The 26,090-nt window shown below is 38.3% G+C and overlaps 1 protein-coding gene across 2 annotated transcripts in view; it reads right to left on the bottom strand.

The window, feature by feature from the left end:
* LOC5569444 (Krueppel-like factor luna) overlaps positions 1-26,090 on the bottom strand; it is a 189,706-nt gene that overhangs the window by 68,340 nt on the left and 95,276 nt on the right. Inside the window, exons 3-7 of one of the 2 annotated variants that reach the window (XM_021846707.1) lie at positions 25,587-25,950; positions 25,411-25,527; positions 25,174-25,352; positions 25,002-25,095; positions 24,746-24,927 (exon numbers count right to left, since the gene is read on the bottom strand). In XM_021846707.1, the coding sequence (XP_021702399.1) occupies positions 24,746-24,927; positions 25,002-25,095; positions 25,174-25,352; positions 25,411-25,527; positions 25,587-25,950 (936 nt within the window). Of the gene's footprint in view, positions 1-24,745; positions 24,928-25,001; positions 25,099-25,173; positions 25,353-25,410; positions 25,528-25,586; positions 25,951-26,090 lie in introns of both variants that reach the window. The other variant, XM_021846706.1, reaches the window with a different exon arrangement.

Raw genomic sequence — 26,090 nt, 5'->3', positions numbered from 1 at the left:
TGTCATGTTAACAAATGGCAAAAAAATGTACTCCAAGTAGTTAGAGCATTGATTTTTAATCAATTAATTAAACTTAATTTGTTTATTTATATTTTTTTTAATTTGGACACGAATATAATATAAAATTCACATAATTATTTAAAGCTTCAAAACATCTGTTTGATTGCATTTATCAAGAAAATCTAAAGTTTCATAGATATTTTTTCAATCTTGTCATATGAATGTTTTGAAGCTTAATCATAATTTTATAACCCAAGTTTATAAGTTAAAAAAAAGAAGTTTCATAAAAAATAATTGTATGCAATTTTTTTAGCGCCTTTCTTTTTACGGACTTGATTCAAAATGCTACGTCCACTAGCTAGGACCCCTCCCTCCCCCTCGTCACACTTCGTCACAAATTCGTGAAGACCCCCCTCCCCCCTAAAAAGCTACGTCATTTATGGACGACCCCTATGTTTGATAAACTTCTCGTTCAAAGCACGCAGTATATTCATCGAAAACAAACGAACGAATTTCTTTTTTATAAAACTTTTCTAGCGTCTGCTTAAAAGAACATTACTCTTAGTACTTCAGTGTTTATGCATTGTAGTGTTGAATTTTTAAAATATCTGGCAATTCTTATATTTTTTTCTGCTTGGAAGGAAGGGGGAGGAATACGTGCTCCAATTTAAGCATCTGCTAGAATAAGGGCGTAAGTTACATGATCGTTTCATCTTCATCGATCCTCTCTTTTTCAAGTAAAGGTGACAAGATGCAAGTTTGTCAGTATTTTTTCTCCTTTCACACAATATTACATCGCTGCCATGTAGTCTAAGCCGAAAGAACGTATAATGTAGCATATTGCATCTAATCAGCACTAAAGGTTATTGATCATCTTCTAGCACTCGACCCATAACGCGGGTAGATCACCTTTTCGTGGTGCATTGTGGGGTAAAGATCTACCAGTGAACCCTAGTTCTGACTTGTTCAAACGAAGAGAACAGGATATTATAGTAATTAAAGGAACATTTTTTGGTCTTTGTTACATTTTTGAACCTTGTTGAAAGTGACAAGTCGGTTTTCCAGTTGCCAAGAATAATCTTGAGACAAGAGAAAAAAAATCGAATACAACAATTTGTTTTCTAATCTCTTATTTATTTAGTTCTCTAGTTTGAAGAAGTAAGGACTAGGATTCTGATGCATGGACAATATCGGTGTAATTTCTTGGCTTTATCAAGGGATCCGATTTTGACTGATAATGGGGCGCGCCTGTGGAGAGTGTACCCACCACATTCTTCAAAGGGAATAAATAGCGGAACCTTTCAATTCGAATCCTTTCCTGCGATCAAGTTAGGAAATACAACCGAATTCTTTATATATCCTTCTATCCTTCTATCCTTCTATCTTTCTATCCTTCTATCCTTCTATCCTTCTATCCTAGTGTACAATTACATAAACGTATAAAAACAGTCGGTGATTGCTGAAAATCGGGATCTAGCAATCGATAGAACCTGGTTGAGAATTTGACAAAAAATATGTAAAAGTTTGACCAGGATTCGAACCTTAGTCTAGCGAGTGAGGGTTGCGATAATTTTTTGTTTGACATTTCTATTTGAAGTTATATATGAAAAAGTTGTAGATCTAGCTAAAACGTACATGCTTCTTACAGTATTTGCAGTAGAAGTTGCCTATTGTATGGCCTTTTGAATGTCGCTTAAAGCAAAATTTTATCGAACCAACTCCATGAGTTACAGGCATCTAAAAATATCATAGTTTTTTACTTCTATTTGGTTATGGCTTCAAAATTACTAGAATTACAAACTTGCAATGTTCAGCAAAAATGTGTATCTTTACTACCTCTTCAACTCTTCTGAAGACAACATTCACGTAAAACTGAAAATAAAAAAGTTAGATCAAAATAACTGATTTTTTGAGTCCACCCTAAGTTAAAACTTTCAAAATTAAATTACTTAGCTCAAATGAAGAGATAGATCAAAAGTGACTTCGACAAAGTTATTCAAAATAAAATTTTCTAAAAGTTGACAGAAGAGCGCAGTCATTATCCAAGTCATTCATCAAACAAAAATTGAGTCAAAATTTAAACTTAAAAAGGGCCACCCTATTCAACTTTTTTCTTAGAAAAGGCAAAACTTAATTACGAATAACTTCTCTCAAGACATCGTACGTCTAAAATCGACGAGAACAGAGAAAACACTTTTTTCCTGCTAAATTGTCGATTCGGACCTTTTTTGCACTGACTGGATTACATTGAACACTCTTTTAAACATTGGTAGACGTTCAAACTTTTTATCATCCAGCAATTGAGTGCTTTATTTGAATATTTTAGAGCGATATTGTCAGGTACAATAAAGAGCGGTAATAGCTGCCAGTAGAAGTTTTTGCATTGTGTTTGCAGTCAGCTAGTCCTGCTGCAGGACCGGATTGTTTCGATCCCTCGAATCGTATTAAGTAAATTATTTCATAGTTCTAGTAACCACAAATTTTAGCTTCTTCTTTTCACAGCGGAGAAAGAGTGAGCTTTTTCCACGTAATTGTTCACCGAGTCAGTCGGTTTACTGCTATACGCAAGCAACGGTGCAGAGTTCGATTCACGCGTTGCAATCTTAATATTGAAGGAAAAACAGAAAGAACAGCCTATGATCAAAAGAAGGAAAAAAACTTTTATGAAATTTTAAGCAAGTACGATGCAAACAATTTTCATATTAGTATAACGAACTGCCGATGATTTAAAGTAAGTAAAATTCCCAATTACAATATAAACTAAACTAATGCCAACAGTAACGAAACCAGTATAACTCGAAAGAATAGCCTATGTTTAAAGAAGAAAAAACTTCTAATGAAATCATAAAAAATGGAACCCTATCATACCGTTGGTAGCCCCAGATGAAACAACCATGAGCTTTGAGCCTTGACGCAATGAGTGGAGTTCACAACGTCCTAAATTAACGAGTCAATTTAATCATTCTTTTGGGGCACTTATATAGTGAAAAACATGTCGTCCGGTCACATAATTAAAGTCAATAAATTAATTTGCTGATGAATCATTGGGCAACACCTAAGAATCTTACATGTAAGTGTTGTAGTAATTTGATATTTTTTGTTCGTAATTCGGCCAAATGGCATTCGGCCAAACGACATTCAGCCAAACGACATTCGGCCAATGATTGGACACCCCCCAGTGATGGATGCACAGTTTCGCTGTTGTCTTTGTACAACACTGGAGGAAAAGCCTAATTTGTTGTAGACAACATCAGCGCGGTAATTATGACGGCAGCGAATTGCGCAACATCTGGATTATGTCTAATTCAGTAGTGTTGCCATCTACACAGCAAAAACATAATTGTAGTATCACGTAATTCTTCCTGCACATCAGTTCCGCCGCGAATATTGTGTAACATAACATCTTTTAAACGCACAAAATCAGCCGGCGACAGTTGAAAATCGGGGTTTAGCAATCAATTGAGAAATTGTTTTGAGAAATTAGCAAAAAATATATAAAAAGTCGAGTTGGAGTTGAATCCTTGGCTAGGCAATGAAAGCCTCAACTGCTACCTGTCGGTTGTCTTACCACCAAGCTGAGTTAAATTATTTACAACTAGTGGTCCCGGCAAACTTCGTCTTGCCATCAAGTAGGCTGTTTAAAACCGCTACGAATCGTCCCATACAATATGACAGTTCCGTTCACTCTCGTTTTTCCGACTTTCCCGGTAAATGTTCTGGAACTTTTATACACACAAACACGTCGGAACCCTTGACGAACAAAATGGAGAAAGAATCATCCAAATCCGCTGACCCGTTCGTTAGCCATTTAGTGACATACAAACACCATTCCATTTTTATTTATATAGATTATTGTGTTGTGACTCGAAATAGGTATCTTGGCATTTTCGTCAATCTAATCTGTATAAGTTTTCATATTAATTGCACAGTCAGAGAAATTAATCTTTAAAACCTAAAAATGTGGCCATAAAATTATTTTAAATAAATGGTTTTGATAAATGATTAAAATGTTATTGTTCGTCGAGTCTCAAATCATAGTTAAAGTTATATTTCTTGTATATTGGCTTGTCATACAACAACATCCATCGATAAGTAAACAAAGCAAGGTTTTGTAGGGTGTGTATTAGTGTGGGGCAAAATTTAGATTCTCGCTCTAGTCCACTTTTTGGATTGTATTTAGGCCCCATAACAACTGTGCAAAATTTCAGCTTGATCGGAGAAACTATATTTCAGCGCCAGTCGTTCAAAGTTTGTATGGGATTTACTATGGGAAAACTTACTTTTACAAAGAAAAACCGTCAGAGGTCGCCCATCGAACTCTATAAAAATTCTAAACACAGGCCTCGATAGGTATTTTTACGACGAAGAATATTGCCAAAGACCATGAAATAGCATATTGGTTTTCTACTTATTAAAAAAATGACAGGATAAAATGTTTCGCTCCTGCCCATTATTCTGTGTTTCCTTTTTATACGAAATTACGTATTACGAATTACGAATGGTAGGGCTGACGAAGAGAAAATTATCTTGTCTCTCACGCTTTTTCTATTGAGTACACAATCAGGTCTTGTATTAGATACTGGCACCTACTTTCCCCCCACCGCAATTCTAAGCAGTTTTGAATGGGTTGAAGCTGATTTTAAATTTGTGACTCATACATATTAACACTTCATTATCACTTTGTACAACAGTGGTGAAAAAACCTCGCTTATCGTACACAACATCAGCGTGGTGGTTCTGACGGCGACAAACCGCGCGACGACTGAAAGGTTAAGAACATATCACCTACACCTGAATCTATTGAATGACATGACAGCTGAGAAATTGCAGTTGATAAAAGTGTGTGACTGCGTTTAATAAGAAACCTGACTGTGTGCATAAATTAATACCAACTTGGCAACGTATAAAACTCGTGCGCTGTACCTTAAAATCCTCTCCAAATCATCGTTAAGCAAATGTCACATTTCTGGGGAAAACGACTCCCCTAAGGGTTGCGTGCCACAGTTTGATATGAATGATAACAAAACAAAAGTTTACTCCCATCAAATCCCAGGACATCGTACAGCTACGGCTATAGGACTGGTAGGTACATCGAGCAACAACAGCAGGTCGAGTATGTTGTTCTTTCTGAAGGAAGTTTGTCATGCTCTGGCCTCTGCTGGCAACGCATAAAACCCTAGAACTGTGAGAACTCGTTTCTTGCGTGGTTGAATATTTATGTCGCCCGACGGTTTCGCATATGCACTTGTTTTCCCAACCGCCGAACGAAGAACAAGTGCCTGTGCTCTTTGTTGCTGCCTGTGATCATTTTGACGCGGTCTGTACGACAGTTGTAATCCAATTATTGTTACGATTATGATTCACCGCCGACACACGCTATGGCACTTGACAATACGCGTCGGATGCTCGTTTACGCACCAGTTGAAGGTAGTGGCTCTGCAATAGTGTGGTGTACTGTCGAGTACTGTAGTACACTAAAACCAACTCTCGTCGGATTGTGGCGGGAAATTTTCGACCTATAAAAGTTATGGCACGTGACCTGATAATGCAGAATAATTTACTTGTTATGATTTTCCCCCTCGTGTTGCAGTGTTTTGGCACGCGAAAGCCCGTTGGTTTGTTCTTTGCCTTGAAGCCAAAACCAGAGCGAAGGCGGACTCGGGGTTTAGGATAACACGTGTTATTCCGGTGAAAAGCGTTTGTGCAAATAAACGGATATGGCTACTTTTCTGTTGGGTCGTCACCACAGTGGCCCACATTTAAACATTCATGGCAAAATAACATGTTAATGTATTACTTGTTTTTGTCATTAACTCGTTGCAAAATTCATTTCTCAAACGCTCGGTGTACTTGTCCAACTCGGCAAGCCATGTAAGATATATATGCGACTCGTGCTGAAAATATCATCATTTTGCAACTCGTTGCATAACTAACTATTTCTTCTTAAATTCTTATATTATCCTTCAAACGGCTTTAGGACACTACCCCGAATTACATTTTCCCCTATTTACTTTGCCCCGAATGATATTACTCCGAATGACCTATAATTGCGGAATACATTATCGCGAACCTGGGAGGGAGAAACCGATACAAAATTTCTCTACGTCAAAGTGAGCTGAGATTTTGCTGTCACGAACTGTCACTGTGAGCCCGTATCTTGAACAATGGACAAACATGATAAAAACGCGTAATTAATCAAAACATATTATTGCATTTCATCAAAGGTAACAAAAATCGAATGGGAATCATTCATGCACATTAAAAAGTTACGTTACATGTGCACGCTTCATTCTAATTGAATACAATGTATTGCAATACGCATCTTTTTACTGTTTTCAATAAAAATGAAAATTAAACGCGTAGAAAACTGCGACCCTTTTTCAATGTTTGTCCAGAAAGATCGAAGGTACACAACAAATGAAAACTAGCGATATTAACCAAGCCTGCCTTGATTGTCGTTGGCAAACCGGAGTTATCTTCCAATTTGGAAAAACTTCGTATCAAATTTCGTGTGTAGTATCAATACCTCCCTCCCAGTCCCGAACTTTATTGGATATTGGATATTAGACTATTCGGGAAAATAGAATTCGTGGTAATGGAATTTGCGGATATGTAATTGAATCACATTGAAGACGACCTAACAATTGAGGTCAAAATACGCGTATCTGTCGAAAGACATAAACACTAGTCGGAAATAAATGGTATGATACTAAATTCAGTTTTCATTTACTCAATATGATGTCCGGGAATCGGGCCAGCCGTCTGTCAAACTGGACCTCTGTGCGCTGCAACTTTGGGTGTGTTTGAGTGCAAGACTCCATGCCCTGACCGTATTCCTTTGAGGGTTAACCAGAGATGGGCTGAACGTCGCATGGAAATCACTTTGATCACGCCACGGTTTCACACAACCCGTGCCAGTCGCAGAGGCTAATTGGAAGATTGAAAAGTGGAAAGATTTTTGATTTACTTCGATGACGCCTAGGCGTTTCGTTCCTATACTGCTGAGCTGATGGTTGAATTGAACAGGCTGACTCGAGAAATCACTGAACCGAACGCAGCGCTAATGGGATGAAGACGTTTATGGCTTAATTCAATCAAGTTATGATTAGGAACAGTTGCGATCAATGGAGACACGCGTGGCACGCGCTGGCTTTGGATGCTTTCTAGTTAATCAGATGATGTGATTCGAGAAAGGGGTTAGACTAAAGAGAACATATTCATTAATATGATTAAGATTTTTTATCAAACTTGATGATTAAGGAAAACATTTATCCAACGAGGCTTGCAGAGGTAAGACGCTACATACAATTCTTCTATAATATCGAAATTGATGTTGTGCTGAATTGCCTTCATGAACCACTGCATGCAGCATCCGGCTTTTTCGAGAGTGAGCTAACAAACTTTACGTCCACAAAACGATCCCATTCCAACTCAGAAATCAATACAGCAATTATATTCGTTGGACGAACCGAATTCGACTCAGAATCTAGTTGATTGAGTTATTTACAGATTCGAAAGAATTCGATAAATGACGTATAGAGGCAATCAAATATTAATTTGAAAACTCCCAAAACAGTGCTAAAAAGTGCTACTTTTAGATACCGTTATTAGTGCTGAAAAGTAGCGTTTTCAGCACTCCTTGTACGACAAGTAGGCCATTATATAGATCAATTTTCTGTTAAACAGCAGACAGATATACAACGGAATAACAAAAACTAAATTTCGAATGGAAAAAAGGTCAAATAGGAGTAAAAAAGATGTTTGTAAGATAGGCTTAACTCTGATGAATTCAAGATCTTACAAAAAATATGCACCAGGAATTCCTCTTTATTTTCCACTATTCAATTTTCCTTCGTTTCTCCAATGAGTTTTTTTCAATAACCATTTCAAAAACTTACCTCATTTCCTGCGAGTAGCTCGAAATTTTATATGGAGTCCTTAGTCACGCATCTAAAGATATTTTCCTGACTCTCAAAATGTCTTCAACAGTTTATCTTTGGTTTCATCCAAGAGTTTCAATGAAAACTTTACGAAAGAATTCTTCCCAAGATACTTCCAATAACTTTGGAATCCCAGGAAAAATATTTTTTTCATAACATTGCCAAATCTCTTTTTTGTTTCAAGGCAGATACGTATCGTGCAAACAATTTTACAGTTTGAAATTTTAATAACCTTATTAAACAAATTATGTAGAAATAACCAAACTTTTTAAATTTCTGGGAGTCCTCAAAATATCATAACAAAATGTATCTGAAACATTTTTAACTGATTTTTTCTTCCTAATTCTTGTGAATTCCCTTGAATATGTTTTCACAATATTCCCACTAATATTGAAATCCTAGAAAAAGTTCTTGATATATATCTACTTCCTGAAAGATTAAGTAAATAGAAAAAATACTTGAAGGAAATCTTGGATGAGGGTTTCAGGAATTTTTGTATAAATAAAATAAATCCTAAATCTCTGGATAAAATTCTCGAGAAATCATTAGAATTATGCTCAGATGAATACTTAAAAAAAAAACTATTTAAAAAATCCACAGAGAAGCTCTTTTACGAACTTCTGTAGGAATGTTGGTGATCTAAGAGTAATTCTTGATTTTGGAGTGGTTGTTTGGAGTAGTTTCAGAAGAATCCTTTACAGTACGCCAAAAAGGATTTCTGAAAAAAAAAATTAAAATAAATTTTAAAAAAATTCTTAAAGATATCTTTGAAAGAACTTTTGAAGAAATCCTTGAATTATGAACATAATGAATTCTTAAATGCAAAGGAATCTTTGACGAAAAACCTCCAAAGAGATCGATTTTACATAGAACTTGTAAGGCAGAAGCTCAGAAACATCTAAAGAAACAAAAATAGATTAAATGTAAAATAAACTCTTAATATAGTTCTGAATTGGTTCCTGGAATAAACATTGATAGTATTCCTGTAATAATCCTTAGAGGAACTCTGAGTGTAATTCAAGAGGAAATATTCGAAGAAATCTAATGAGAGACTACATGTATCATTAGTGGAGCTGCTAGAAAAAAAAGAAACGTCATGAAAATTCCAGGAATCCAGGAAACGGAAGAATACAAGAGAAATTACTTGAGACCTCTTTGGAGTAGTTTACGGAATAATCTTCGCAACAAATGTAAGTTTAAAATTCATGAACTTATGCTTTGAGTTTTAAAAATTATGCTTTTGATAGAATAAATAAACTGGAGTTTAAGCTTAAACCTCCTCCTGGAAAAATCTACAGCAATCTACAGACACTTTCATGAAGGAAGATTTTATGGATTTCTTAGAGGAATACCATTTTAAGGATGCTTGCAGAAACTCGGGAGTTATTTCTGGAAGAAATGTCGGTGGAATGTATCATGGAGGAACTGTAACATGGAAGAACTGTATGAACTTTCTATATCGCGTGTCAATAATTGGCCAATGTAAAATTACTGGTCAGCTGGAAAACAAATTGAACGAAGACGTGTATTGGACTTCATTTTGCGCACTGTGAATGAAAAATAAGGATGCCTGCATAATTTAACGTCTTATGCATAAAGATTGCTAAGGTTGTGTATGATAATCGTTTTTTGCGTAGAAACCGTAAATGAGCTTTTAAGGTCACTTGCCCCTCCCTGACGAAAATCCTCGCTATGCCGATGCCAGCTATCATCTAAAAGAAGGGTGTATTACCAAAGAAAAAAAAAAGAAAAAATTGTGGTGATGCTATTAGCAAATCAGTAAACAACAATTTTTCTATCATTACATTATCCTGAGATTCCTAAGTCTCAATGCATATTCGAGTATTCATAGAAGACTTGTACTACTTGAGCATTCTAACATATCGAGGAGGCAGGACGTTGCGCATAATTTTATGGGTGGACGTTTCGCATAATGGACATTTGAGAATTATATGCCTTCTTCAAAATGCTACCTGTTCTTATATGAAACCGCTTTATGCGAAACCATTACGTCAAACGTTTTTATGCGAAACGTCTTTATGTGAAATGGTTCACCCTCCATACCGAAGCTGCTCAAACTAATATTTGAGCTGCCCTAGAATATGTTCTGAGCATCACTATTTACAATTAATACGCAATATACAACAACTTATTTGAAGCCACTAGGTAAATAAACCGACAGCACATATCTGGTACATCTGGTACATTTCTGGTAGTTAACTCAGCAATGGGTGTAGTAACGATTGTATCATTAACAGGAACGCATGCAGGAGGCATGGCACGTGATTTTATGTTTGCTGAAAGTAGCAGAAACTGAATCCACAAGATAAAAGTTTCCTTAATCACAATACAGTTAAGCCAACATGATTGGTCCTACCATTAGCCGAGCAATCATCAGCTTGCACAGAAGTAAGAAGAGAACTAGTGCCACTGAGGCTGTACTATATTGCAAGAGATGCATGCTGTAGGTAGATTGATCTAAGCTAATAATCTCAGCACGAAAACAAACCAGCAGTAGTATCTATCAAGAGTTGCCGAAGACGTAATAGTAAGAATACACTGTACAATTGATTTAACCTTTTGGTCCTAATTGATGACTTAGGTAAAACAAGAAGAATAATTCGTAGGATGCTTGCAAGCTTACTTCAAAGTTCAAAGTTTTTAGATCTAAGCTGAAAACCCACAACACCCCATGTCTTAACCTCGAAGAAATCATATCAATAGTCCATAAAAACAGATTCGTCACCGGTCACGGCACCGCACCTCGTCGAAAAGAGATCCCTTGTGGCGCCATATGTCACACTTGAAATCGGAAGCCACAATTATCTCTAATCTTCCGTGCAGAGGTCGAACGCACGTTCCACGCCTTGCATAATTGCTATTTTGGTTCATCTGCTTTCGCTGCGATCCTCCCAATTCCCTTTCTGGAAAAACAGATCCTAACAGTGCCATTCGCAGTCTATTGGAAAATAATAATTATAAATTGCGCATACCATTATGCCATCGTCTACCACATTGCAGACTACAGTCAGGGTGAATGTGGCAGCTTACAGGAACATGGCTTAATACGCACTGATGGGGTGAAATGGCTCGACTCATGGAGTAGCGGCGTTCTACACCATCCATTGGGTCATTTTGAACCAAACCCATTTTCAACCAACTTTTCAAAGCAATTTAATGCCGTGAAAACAGCTCAAAATTGGGAAAAGTTTTCACAGTTGAAGCTAGCAAATATTGTATAGTTACTGTTGACACTGAATGACTTTAAAATGTTAATCTCATTACGAGAACATAACACAAATTCTTAGAGTGGCATTTTGGATCTTTTCACCCTACCAGTAGACGAGCGACCCCACTTAACCACCCGCAGCGAATTCGGTCGGATCGTTGCCGGTGCAATAGACCGGGGAAGCATTCGGAAAAACAAAACTCAATTCCTCCACTTGTGACGCCACTTTCGTCCGTCGTCGAAGGTCGTATAATAAAATAAGTAGATTAAATAAAATTACTGGACTGACAAATGGTTATCATCTGGCACAATCTGGGCCGGTTGGAAGCCATGCGCCGCTGTGATAAGGGGGAATCCTTCCGTTTACGTGCACCTCTCTTTCCGGGTTCGATTTTGGATGACTAGTGTCTGTATGGTGAGCACTTCAGGGTCGCATTTTGAGCATATGTGTGTACAACGTGAACCCAGAGGAGTGAGGAAAATGTGTTAATAGACTCTCCGGAACCATCACCATCAGTTTAGTGGGTCGCGTCGACGGATGTCTGCTTTCGTATCGTTTTGGTTCTGTTTTATTACGGAACATACAACAGTCAGTGGTTTGCATTGAGAAGTTAGGATATCCCAAAACGTTGGAAAAGTCTCCGAAGGGCAGTGGTCGTCCGAGTTGGTCCCAGAACGGGGAGTTGCGTGTAGTGAGGCTGAAAAAGTGGTGGTCACTATAAGAAGGAAGGAAGGGTGGAGTAGCCAGTACCGAATCAAACTTTCAATAATTATGCCCCGATGCAGGTTTCTATGTGAAAGACATCAATTTTGTTATCAACATGGCTTCCCGACTACTGGATTACAACAGAACTATAACAGAGTTTGTTAATTAGAAACGACGTTAAAATTTTAGCAAATATAGGCTAAAATATTAACGTCCCATAAAAAAATATAAAATTTCCATAAAAAATGCAAAATTTGCCAGTAAAGAAACAAGGGTAAAATCAACAGAAAAGATAAAAATTTACATAAAAAAAATAAGAAGTGAATAGAAAAAACAAAATTTTCCATAAATAAAAAAAAATTGATCAATAAATAGATTCAAAAGTGCAGTAGAATCGACAAAAATCTCACTAAAAATATCGAATTTTACATTTAAAAACCTCAAAATTTCCCTATTTTATTCACAAAAAGCAAGAAATAATTATAAATTTTCCACAAAAAAAGCCAAAATTTGCAATAAATAAATAATAATTCGCCCACAATAAACAAACTCAACTGAGCAAATCAAAATGCCAAATGCCAATGTAGAAAATTCCAATATTTAAGTAAAACTTTCCATAAAAATAACGTAATTTTCCAATAATGAGTAACAATGAGTGTAATGGATTTCATAAATTTTCAGTCAAACTGAAGCATTGTTTTCACAATTGGAGCTAATTAGTCGTCGTATGTAGATGTAGTTATTGCATTTTAGAGTTCGATAATTAATTACGTAAGAATTTAGGGGAGGGGAGAGCGGGGAGATTGGCCGGGTTTGAAAAAATATGTCTTGCCATATAGAAAAAAATAATGTTTCATACAAAAAATCATACATTGAGGGGAGGCGAGGTTTCGAAAAGATGAAAGTGAATTTCCGTATTATGAGTCCGTATTATATTTCAAATCACTCGCCACTAGCTCATTAGTGAAACCTATAGAAGGTAACTGCCCACAGCAGTTGCAGAAATGTGTATACTTCGATAGATGAGTTTTTTTTCCTAAATATTTGTTTTTTTGCATACGAACATAACACTTTTTAAAGTATCTTCCAATAGATTCATTTATAGATCTAATTGGTTGTCTCAGTACTACAAATATGGTTAAGTGATTAAGTGGTTAAGTGGTCTAACAACACTTAGCGCACTCGGCAAAGTTCCATCATGCCGCATAAAGTGTTGCCACAAATGATGCTTAGTTTGTAAACACCAGTTCCCTGGCTGGTGTGTTTACTGGGCATGTTCCATGTTTCATTTCAACTTTGCCGAAATAATTAAAATTGTAGCGCCTAACGATGGGGTGTATTAAAAACATTGTATGATTTTTTGTATGAAACATTAATTTTTTCTATAGGCAAGAAATATTTTTTCAAACCCGGCCAATCTCCCCGCTCTCCCCTCCCCTAAATTCTTACGTAATTAATTATCGAACTCTAAAATGCAATTAGGGAAAGTGTACCAGTTATGGCCATAGTGGTTCCCTATTTGGCCATATGGGAAATTTTGATAACTTTCACATTTTACATCTTTTTGAATATTTTTACATCAAGATCTAACTTAAATCTAACAACTACAACACACAAAAATTTTCTAAATTTGAAGACATGAAAGTTATGACGTATGGCGAAATAGGGAACCATGAGGCCCATAACTGGTACACCGTAGGGTAGGGTACATCTACATACGACGACTAATTAGCTCCAATTGTGAAAACAATGCTTCAGTTTGACTGAAAATTTATGAAATCCATTACACTCATTATTACTCATTATTGGAAAATTACGTTATTTTTCGGGAAAGTTTTACTTAAATATTGGAATTTTCTACAACATTTTCATGTATTGATTGTCATTTTGAATTGCTCACTTAGGTTTGTTTATTGCAACTTTGCATTTACTGCTATTGCTCTTTTTGATTTTTTTAATGGAAATTTTTGATTTATTGTGGGCGAATTATTAATTATTTATTGCAAATTTTGGCTTTTTTTTGTGGAAAATTTATAATTATTTCTTGCTTTTTGTGAAGAAAATAGGGACATTTTGAGGTTTTTAAATGTAAAATTCGATATTTTTCAGTGCGATTATTGTCGATTCTACTGCACTTTTGAATCTATTTATTGCTCAAATTTTTTTTATTTATGGAAAATTTTATTTTTTTTATGCACTTCTTTATTTTTTTATGTATATTTTTTACTTTTCTGTTGATTTTACCCTTGTTTGTTTACTGGCAAATTTTGCATTTTTTATGGAAATTTTTTATTTTTTTATGGAACGATTAATTGTCTGCCGGCAAATATATAACTAATATTAAACCAAATAAGCAATAACATAGATTATCTTTTTTGTACCCCGTTTGGCATAATGAGTGATCTAAAATGAGCAGATTCTAACACAATCTATAATATGTAATTAATGATTTCTTCTGAAAATAGACACATTGAATTTTACTTGAACGTCGGCATTTTTCAAAGCTAATTACTGAGATTGGCACCACCGAGCACTTAGCAAACATTTCTAACAAGTTCTCAGCAGACTGAAGCACAAGGCAGTGAAAACAAATGCCAAACATAATTAAGGTCACTTGATGAGGACAAACTTTAAGAGAAGGGGAAATTTATGTAATAAATATTGAAAGTTTTGATCCAGTGACCTATTATTGCAACACTATTCAAAAATAACCTTCATATGAAAGCAGATGACACGGTAAATGGCTGGGCATGACGTACCATTATTGGTACCTCGCGTACCTGCAGGAATAAAATAGACCCCTTTGTGTGGTCCTTAGCTTCTTGCCCAGCAACTCCTATCCCTACCTCCTCGCGGTACTGGCAGTACGCGGTACGCGGTACGGAGTACGAGTAACCTTATGGAAGATCGGGTAACCAACCCCGGTGCGAACTCTGGTCAGGCAAGGGGGGGGGGGGTTGTTTTTGCTTCTGCAAACCTGGAGCGTCTGTACTCCATGTTAGGAGCGGCTCACAACAGCGTCTGTTCCCCATGTCAGGGGCGGCTGGTCATCGTCCGAGTGCCAGAGAAGGACTCTAAGCTAAACTGCAAGCCACGAATAATCAACGAGAGAATACGAACCGGGACAATCGGCGAAGACCACAGTGACGTAAAGGGAATAGCGATTGGGAGCTCGGTACGTGGAACTGTAAATCTCCCAACTTCATCGGGAGCACACGCATACTCGCCGACGTGCTGAAGGACCGCGGATTCAGCATCGTAGCGTTGCAGAAAATGTGTTGGAAGGGATCAATTGTGCGAACGTTTAGAGGTAATCATACCATCTCACAGAGCTGCGCTAACACACATGAGCTGGGGACAGCTTTAAAAGTGATGGGTGATATGCAGAGGCGCGTGATCGGGTGGTGACCGATCAATGAGAGAATGTGCAAGTTGAGGCTCAAAGGCCGGTTCTTCAACTTCAGCATAATAAACGTGCGCAGCCCTCACTCCGGAAGCATTGATGATGATAAAGACGCTTTTACGCGCAGCTCGAACGCGAGTACGACAGCTGCCCAAGCCACGACGTCAAAATCATCATAGGAGATCTAAACGCTCAGGTTGGCCAGGAGGAGGAGTTCAGACCGATTATTGGAAAGTTCAGCGCCCACAGGTTGACGAACGAAAACGGCCTACGACTAATCGATTTCGCCGCCTCAAAGAATATGGCCATTCGCAGCACCTACTCAGCACAGCCTTCCATACCGATACACCTGGAGATCACCACAGCAGACATAATCACAAATCGACCAAGTTCTGATTGATGGACCGTACTTCTCCGACATTATCGACGTCAGGACCTATCGTGACGCTAACATCGACTACGATCACTGTTTGGTAATGGTTAAACTACGCCCAAAACGCTCCGTCGTTAACAACGTACGGTACCGACGGCCGCCCCTGTTTGACCTAATGCGGCTTAAGCAACCCGGCATACGCGTAGCACCTCGAGGCTGCATTACCGGAAGAGGATGAGCTAGATGAAGCTCCTCTTGAGGACTGCTAGAGTACAGTGAAAGCAGCCATCAATAATGCAGCTGAAAGCAACGTCGGATACATGGGACGAAGTCGACGGAACGATTGGTTCGATGAGAAATGTAGGCAGATTTTGAAGGAGAAGAATGCAGCGCGGGCAGTCTTGCTGCAGCAAGGGACCCGACAGAACGTGGAACGTTATAGACGGAAACGGCAGTTCTATCAGAAGCTCAACGCATCCCGCAACGGCTTCGTGCCGCGAGCCGAGATGTATAGAGATAAGGATGGGAGCATTATGACAAACGAGCGTGAGGTGATCGAAAGGTGGAAGCAGCACTTCGACGAACACCTGAATGGGGCTTAGAGCACAGGCAATAAAGGATGAGTCAACGAAGAAAATGCCTTTGTCAGTGCTGCGGGTGATGGAAACCAACCAGCTCCCACTTTGAGGGAGGTTGAGGACGCCATTCACAAGCCAGAAGAGTGGAAGGAAGGGGTAATATGCCCCATCTACAAGAACGGCGACAAGATTGTGAGAACTTTCGAGCGATCACCATTCTAAATGCGGCCTACAAAGTATTAATACAGATCATCTTTCGTCGTCTGTCACCTGTAGTAAACGAGTTCGTGGGAAGTTATCAAGCAGGCTTCGTTGACGGCCGACGTAGAGCTATTGAAAATCATGGACCAGATCAGCTTTCCCGGGAAGCTCACGAGACTGATAAGTTCGACTATGACAGGTGTGCAAAATTGTGTGAAGGTTTCAGGCCAACACTCCAGTTCGTTTGGACCCCGCCGGATACTACGACAAGGTGTTGGACTCTCGTGCCTGTTGTTCAATATTGCACTAGAAGGTGTTATGCGGAGAGCCGAATTTAACAGCCGGGGTACGGTTTTTACGAGATCCAGTCAATTTGTTTGCTTCGCGGATGATATGGACATTGTCAGCCGAACATTTGACCTAGTGGCAGACCTGTACACCCACCTGAAACGCAAGGCAGCAAAAGTTGGACTGGTGGTGAATGCGGCGAATACAAAGTACATGCTAGCTGGTGGGGTCGAGCGCGACAGGGCCCGCCTAGGTAGCAGTGTTACGATAGACGGGGATACGTTCGGGGTGGTCGACGACTTCGTCTAGCTTGGATCCTTGCTGACGGCTGACAAGAACGTTAGCCGTGAAATACGGAGGCGCATCATAAGTGCAAGACTATGGCCTCCGCAAGAAGCTGTGGTCAAAAAAAATTCACACCCGCACCAAATGAACCATGTACAAAACGCTCATAAGAGGACTTGCAAGCACTAGGGATCTTCGAACGTCGGGTGTTTTGGACGATATTTGGGGGGTGTGCAGAAAAACTGTGTGTGGCGGCGAAGGATGAACCACGAGCTTGCCCAACTCTACGGCAAACTCAGTATCCAGAAGGTTGCCAAAGCTAGAAGCATACAATGGACAGGACATGTATTAAGAATACCGGACAGCAACCCTGCAAAGATGTTGTTCGCTTCGGATTCGGTTGGTACAAGAAGGCGTGGAACGCAGCGAGTTCGAGAGCGAAGGTACAATATCGATTTTCCAACAAAATTCAAATGAGGCCATGTTATTTCGTAAAAAAAGATTCAAACAACCATAAAGCAATGAAAATGGTCTATTACGCAACCTACAATATTCCACCCACTTTCTCCAATGCACAGACAAGCCACAAAAAAAACTTCAAACCGCAGGAAAATCTTTTTTCATAGAACTCCTAAAAAAGTTTAATGATAATTGAAATTGGAATTTATCTCAATGGGCCCCATTTTTTGCTCGTTTTCGAGCTCGGTTTGTCGGTTCACCCACAGCTACCGTGCTCTTCGTCGTTATGAAATTATGAAGAATAAAATCGCGGTTAAATTTTGTGGGGAGTGATTTTTTTCCCGCCGACCAACGCTTTCATTCCATTGCTATACTCGCGTTTTCCACACAGATTCGCGCGCTCGGCACACTCATTTGGCTATATGGGGCTTCGGCATGGAGAGATGAGCATGGGCAAGATTGAAACGGTGCTTGGCCAAAGCAGCAATTCAGATGGAAATGATTTTTTCCGCTACTCGTTCTCACTGCTTTTGCCCTCCTGCTTGGAATGGAATAAATTTCCATCCATTTTGGAGCGTCTCGATGGTTTTTTTTCGGGATCCTAACGGCGTCGAGGTGTGATTTTCCACCATCTTTCTCTTAAATGAAAAATCAATATTCTATTTTCTTGTGCCTGAAGGATTCTTCTGTGTCTGTTATGGCGGGATTTGTATGGATGGAAAGTGAAGGAAGCATGTGCTAGGGTTTCTCACGACTTCGGCTAGGAACGGGAACGGGAAGTTCAAAGCGGAGAAGGGGTTACCAAAAATGGGAATTTTCGTCCTACAACCAAAGGAACAAAGGAACGTCAACAAACTTCAAATTGGGATTAGCAATCCTGGAGGCACCTTCGATGGGAATGAGGCATGAGGCTTCACCACGGTGTGACTGAAACCGTTATCTACACCCACCATTCGAAAGATATGGTATTCTAGCATCGTATCCGTGAATTTGAAAATGTTTCATCAAGGGATATGAATGTTCTGATGATTTAGGATATTTTCATGTTTGAAATAAATTTCTGTACACAGCATCGTTTAGCATTCGTAAACAAATTAAATAACAACCAGGTTCATATTCGACATTCAAAAGATTTGATGCTTGGGCAGATAAATGGAAAATAAGTAAGAACCTATGGAAATCTATGATGGTACACTTCGCTTCAATCCAAAAATCAGATTTACGCGGAGAGATGCATGAAACATTAGACAAAAACTGTTTTCTACAAAGTTGTTTGTATTAATTAGGCCTTTTGTTTGATGTTATTAAAAACTAGATTGGTCCACACTTTCATTAAAACGCAATAGACAACATTCTTTCGATGAGAGGATGCTTAGATGTCTTAGATGATGGATGTAGAACTAAAAGTTTTTTATTACTCCTTGATAACGGTTTTGAACACACCGTGTTCACCTCTCCTTCAAGGCAACCCAAGAGGTTCCAGTGACACCACAATCTATTTATGTTACAATACAACAAACAACTACAATGGATTTTCACAGATCTGTGAGTATGAATAGGATTAGACGATGTAAATGATCGGAGCCCTCTCCACTCCCGTCGTCGCCGATACGTGGCCGGGAGGGTTTTGCCTCTCCGGAAGGATCCTTCCACATGTAACGATACGGCATGACAAGTTTTTCAACCTTTGTCGTGTCCTCCGTGTCCAAATTGTTAGTTTTTGGTCAGGTCAATTTGGTTGCTTATTTGCTATTATGTTTTTCGTCTTTTTTTTTTGGTCGAAGGGATTGACAAGTTTTTGTTTGCTTCTTTGCCTCCGGGACTCCGACCCGGCCAGGGAGAACAGAATGCAAATATGCTTCCTCGGTTTGCCTTTTGCTGGTCGGTTGGTTAGATTCAGGGTTCGGTGAACAATTTTTGGACACATGTTACCAAAGCAAAAGCAGCCTGATCGATTTCCGATTATCGGTAAATATTTATTTTGCAAACATGATCCGAGTGTGACAGCTTGTCAAGCCGATCAAAATATTCAATATAGGGTGCAGAGCTACTTGGGCACTTCCATGATTCACTTTGGCATGGGGGGTTTTCTCGGTCGAATTGTCTGAAACTTTGCAACAAGGAGCACTTTAATGAGACGCATCTTGTTGCCAAATATGAGCTCAGTAGCTTTCAAAAAAAAAAAAAAAACCCACTGCCGAAGTGAATCAAAAGTACCAAGAATAGAATCCGGCTCCCTATAGAGGATTTAAGGACGGGCCCTTTCCAAATATTTTCTTGTACTCATTATTAATTGTTCAAAAAACTTAAAATGTAAAACAATTCAACTATTGTCTAACTGTTTTTAGTAAAATTGACACAATGGATACAAGTCCATGCAATGGCAGATAAGGATGGCTTTCAATGGTATGATGGTTGCATAATTTCAATACAATTTCGCCTAAAAGCCTTACAATGTATAATGTCGTTGACCTTGGGGCGTGAATTGCAGAAGATTCCTGAAAATTATTTTTAGAGACATAACCGTTATGAGAAATCTTTAGATAATCCTTGCATTATTATTAGATAGCATTAGATAGCTTGTCATAAATGTATTATTTTATACATATACATGGTGATACATGTCATGAAAATTGGTTGATTGCTGGTGACACTTTGGCGGAGCAGATGTTTGATAAGTTACTTTAATATCGTTAATATCGACCTAATGAAACGAAATAATTTTTTTTGTTTGATTGGAGAAGTTTTTATACATAATTATGAAGTAACGTTAGCAAAGGAAGTTAAAGACTGGACTCGGAAAACATGAGACACACAAAATTGATCATGATTTAGTGAACATTGGAAATTCGCCTGCCGCAACAGGTACTTCTTCGCGAATTTTTCCATCTTTCTCTTCCGGGATCTCCATGCGGGACTGGAGGATTTAAAGCCTTTTGCTGATTCATCCGTACGACTGACCAGGATTATTAATCACCTCGCCCAAGATTTGCTGTCGCAGCACCTCTAGTTTTGAATGCATCTTGAAAAAAAAAACTTGACAGATCGCGATACAATTTTGCACAAATAATCAAAACACTCTAAACTAGTATTACCCAAAATTTCAATATTTTTCACCCACGCGATAAAAAGTTACACCCAAAACAAAGCGTCGCATTTTTTCCGAGTCCAATCTTTACTCTATATGATTTCAACTGTAATTAACAAAGCTTCAAAACTTGATTATATAAAGTGACTTTTTAAAACCTTACTTATTCCAATAATTGAACATTAAAAAGACAATAACGTCTTCCTTTTTTGAATTCATTTTATGTGGCGTATGAAGTAATCATATTTTCTTATAGAATTACTTTTTCATCTTATATCGTTTGATATAAAATTGTGTCAATACCAATCATCGAATTTCAGAAGACACTTTCAATATCTGTTTTTAAATCTTGAAGACTTGATGACATAATGAAGAATTTCCTGAAACAAGTTTCAAAAGTTCAACTATGCTCTGAGATAAACCGTTTTGAATATTTGCAACTGCTTTTCGATACACTCTTCAAACAAACATTTTTGGATTATTTGTGTTCACTATTTGAAGGATTTCTGCTGAGATGCTTGGTAGATCACATGTAAAATCCTTGAAAGTTTTATAACGACATTATTTGTGACATTCTAAGGAAATGCTCGGTAGACTCATGCCGAGCTTCTGTTGCTAGATTTGAGATAGAGATTTTCTTTTATTACTGGCACATTTCTTGTGAAGGCCTTTCCTAACACAAAGCTCAATATATTAGTTGAAAGATCTTCGATAAATTGTTAGACTAACGCTTGTTGGAAGAATTATGATACTTTGTGAAATCCGGAACAATATCTTTCAGATTTTCCATACGCATGCTTAATAAGCAGAAGGTCATGAGATCAATCCCAGGCCCGTACCTTTCCACGTACTTTGTAGTTGTATCTTTCACTTGCATTTATTTTCCACTCTTAATCTGTCACAATTGATATATCACAGTTCATTGCATTTGCTAGAACCAAGAACGGACAAAAACAAACGTTTCCCTACGCTTCCATTCTTTTATCAGGCCTTTCCTTACGCCTAGGTGCCTAGGCCTTTCCTTATACATAGGCAGTCTGCTAACCGAACAGCAAGCCTCTCTGACATAAAATTATACCAGCCCTACACCTTCTCGCATGAACTGGCGTAGATGCAGGGGTATAACCGGTTTACTTGGACCAGTTCTAAATGCTCCCCTTTCCCTCATTGGTCTGATTCCTAACGTGGCAGGCTGTTTATTTTGGAGGAACACGTTCTTTGGAGAAGTTGAACCGTTTAGACTACAAGAAAAAACAAATATGTACACGGAAGGAAAAAAAACCCTTTTTTTTCATTATGAAAAATTTAAAAATAAAACATAAGTTTAAGATTACCGTAAAACGAAGTATCTTTGATAATGCCCAATCTGAACCTGAGTGGGACCAAGGGGTGGATCACTTCTGATGCATCTGATGAATCGGAATAATTTCATGCATTTAAATGCACGTAAATGCACACTCGACAAATTCGAAATTCATGGCTTGCTCCAACAATTGGTTGTTGTTCTTTTCAAAGTGTCAAACTGGAGAGGAGCTTGAAACATTCAGTACCTGTGCACTAAGTTGAGAACCGGATGCATTTGGGTATCGACTTAATCAAAAAGCAACCTCTATGTGGACAGTAAGGTTGATAATAATTTGGAGCTTCTTGAACAGGAGCAGACGCACCTTTTTCTTCTTCTTTCTGGCGTTACGTCCCCACCGGGCACTTCCACAGTTATTAACTGAGAGCTTACTATGCCAATGGCCATTTTTGCATGCGTATATCGTGTGGCAGGTTCGATGATACGTTATGTCCTGGGAAGTCGAGAACATTTCCAACCCGAAAAGATCCTCGACCGGTAGGATTCGAACCCACGACCCTCAGCTTGGTCTTGCTGAATAACTGCGCTTTTACCACTACGGCTATCTGGGCCGTGGGACGCACCTTATTATTGGAATATTTCTAATTTTGGATCACGTTGTCAAAATCTCGATTATTATCAAAATTGCATGTATGTATCTCAGATTTTTTTCGACGAAGATAAGTATCTCGATAAAATATTCTGTTCGGGAAAATTATATTTCTTTATTTCAACATTAAGGATTATTTTCCGTACTAATATTTTAACCTTTAAATTACAAAATCTTAGCCCACATTTGCTTAAAAATATTCAAGATACATTTTTAGACCATGTGTATAGTACCCGTTAACCCGTGATTTGTCATCCACCATACTTTGAAAACATCATCAGCTGAAGATAAATTAAAACCACCTCTAAGTTTCGAAGAACAGTTATTGACGACTTCTAGATATTTCTGGAATATTGGCAGGTGTGTAATAATTGGGTGGTGAGAGTAATTGTCAATCTACTTTAACATGTTTTTGTAAAGAGAGAGCATCATTAAAAAAAAATTGGCAGCTATAATAAATTCGGTTGCCATATTGGATTTTATCAGAAAAACTTATTTTTATTAAAAAGTTTTTGCATCACTGGAAAGCTGAGCTAGTTTTACATCAAACATGTTAAAGTCATAGGTGTGTTTTTTTTACAATTAAAAGTAATGTGTTTTTTTTTTTTCAATTAAAAGTAATGCCAAAAGACCTAATTTCATATGTTGTGTAAAATTAGCTCAGCCGTCCAATATTGCAAAAACTTTCAAAATCGGTGGTTGCGAACACCATCAAAATTCAGTTTTGGCAGCCGAATTCAATATTATTTTCGACAAAAAAATTAATTCCGTTTTACGGTACACAAAAACCTTATTCCTAAAATTTTTAAGTTTCCCAACATAGAATCTTCGTAACAAAGCAGATGTTTGGGACAAATTTTAATGATGGAGACTATTGATTATTAAAAAAGTATTTCTACAAATAACTTATAGGCGATTTTTAAAATATTGGTGTCTGGCCAAGGATCACGGTCCACACTAATTGTAAAATTTGTGTATGGGCAAAAGACCACGAGGGGAGTGGAGTTGGGTCTAAAATTCCGAAAAAAAAAAAATAAAATAAAATCAATACATTCAAAGTTTTTTTTTTAAATCTTTATTTGAGTGTATTTTAACGCACGAGGGCTAGTTCTACACTTGTTTATACATTCAAAGTGTTCCTTATTGATATTTTCGTGATATTTGGGTTTGAAATTGCGATAAGCATCTTTTTCAATGAAATTCAACAAGTTTTGGTTTAGTTGTTGGGATTTCTGATCTAGCTTATGGGCGTAATTGACGAATAAATTATTTTCATTTATTGCAAAGCAATGCATAAAAAATATGTGTACAAAGAGTTAGGAAAACAACGATTTATAGTATATTCTACTATATTGAATTGAATATTTACTAGTTTACTGGATTACCAAGGGTGTACTGGGGTTTGAAGTGTTTTTTATTATTTTCATCGGATTTTTTCCTTCTTTCAAATTAAGGCAGTTCGTTGTAGTTATAGTGCTATACAAATTAGTTGCATTACACTTTCTTAAAATATTAGAAGAGATTTCTCCTTCTTTTGATCATATGCACTTTTTTCATATTTGAATATTTTTCATAATTATTGGAAGTCAGACTTATAACGTTCATAAAGAGTTTTATTAAAAACATGTATTTTTTAGCACAAGGGATAACTTAGGTGAGATGCCATTCTCCACCAAGATTAATATTACAAAGTGATAACTAAACTCTGCGCCGTTGATCGCGTATGTCCGTAAACCGGACGACTTACATTTAGGATGTTCCTCTAAACTGTTCTTTGAAATTCAGCTTTGAAATTAATTACGAAACTTATGCTAATTGTAGTTTACTATTGTTTTCAAATTCGGCCATACGGCATTCGGCCAAATGACATTCGGCCAAGTGTCCCTTCGGCCAAATGGCGTTTGGCCTAACGGCATTCGGCCAAATGACCCGGAACCGAAAATACATTAATCTATGCTACGTATATGCTAATCTAATAAATGTCGTTCCCTCTTCCTGATCACAAATGTTCTCAAAATCGTAATCTCCTCTTCCCTGAAATACAACATATTGTGGTTGCCTCCCATAACACAGAATCTCACCAGTTGCAAAAAGTCATAAATACCACTATTAATTTGGACACCAAACATCCATTCGGACAAATGTCCGTTCAGCAAATCGTCCGTATGCTAAACGTACATATGCCCAATAAGGTATAATCTAAATAGTTAAAACGTTGTATCAAATAACCATTATGGACTTACCGGTATGGATGTAGGTATGCTTCTTCATGTCGCTTTTCTGATGAAACCGTTTCCCGCAGAATCCGCACGGGTACGGCCGGGTATCGCTGTGGATCAGTAGGTGTGTAGACAACGTGCTGGATCGTTTGAACGCTTTTCCACATTGTTTACATTCGAATACTTTTTCTACACTATGCACAGCTCTGTGGATTATAAAAGTTCACCGATGTTTCAATGGATAACTAGTTACAGTATGAAATCGAAGAACTGCTCTTACCTGTGTTGACTTAAACTAATCTCGTGACCGAACGTTTTGTTGCACATTTCGCAGGCGTATGGTCGTTTGCCGTTGTGTGACCTCCGGCCGTGCACTTCTAGTTCGAAGAAAGACGTAAAATTCGTGTTACATTTAATAAATGAAAACGGATCAACTATGGACCATGTCCTACCTGGGCGCATCAGCAGGTGGTGGGAATGATGCGGGTGGCTAAAGTCCAGATGAGCTGCCGAAGGTCCATTTCCCCCACCACCGGCTACCACCGCACCCGCTGCAGCCGCGTTTTGAGCCATGAAATGCCGTAATCGAAGCAAGTCCTCGGGCGTCGACGGATGATAGCTGCGGGAGAGACTGATCATCGTGGATTAAAATTCGTTACAGCAAAGTGGTTTTATAAGTCGCTTCGTACTTGCTTAAGGCTGGATTCAACTGGTGACCTTGCTGCTGAAGCATCGCAAAAAATGGAAACGGATGGAACAGCGGTCGATTCAGAAGGCTTTGTTCGTAGAACTGGGAATAATTTGGTCTGTAAACGAAAAACAAATTAAACTATCTACTTCAATCTACGTTTCGAACAGAACCAACCTCACACATTCGAACGAACTGTTCGACAAAGGCGACTTGGACTTGGGTTCGTCCTCACGCTTCAGCAAGGCCGAAACCGAGAAGGCTTCCGAGTTTTTCGGGATGTGCGAAATCTCCGTCGTCGGTGACACACTGATCCGCGGTGGTGGAGGAGGTGAATCAACTTCCAGCTCTATCGAAGACGATCGCGATCGGGTGGATCGATCACGGGACCTCGATCGGCTGCGGGACCGTGACCTTACGCTCAGACTACTCGAATCGTACCCGTTCGGTCCCACGTGGCCCAATTGGTGGTACACGTTGTTATTGTCCTCGTCCTCTGATTCGTTCTTGACTAGCCGGCTGATGCCAAATTTGATTTCATCTGCAATTTGAGAGCAAAAATGCGAGAAAAAAAAGAGTTTATTTATTCAACATCACACAATATTAATCATCGATTTGCCGCGCGGAGAGCTCGTTCAGGAAAATCAACAACTGTTCGGGTCCACCCCAGCAATTTAGCCG

This window comes from Aedes aegypti, chromosome 2 (genome assembly GCF_002204515.2).
Source record: "Aedes aegypti strain LVP_AGWG chromosome 2, AaegL5.0 Primary Assembly, whole genome shotgun sequence".
Lineage (NCBI taxonomy): Eukaryota > Metazoa > Arthropoda > Insecta > Diptera > Culicidae > Aedes > Aedes aegypti.
This window is presented reverse-complemented; position numbering and strand designations above follow the sequence as displayed.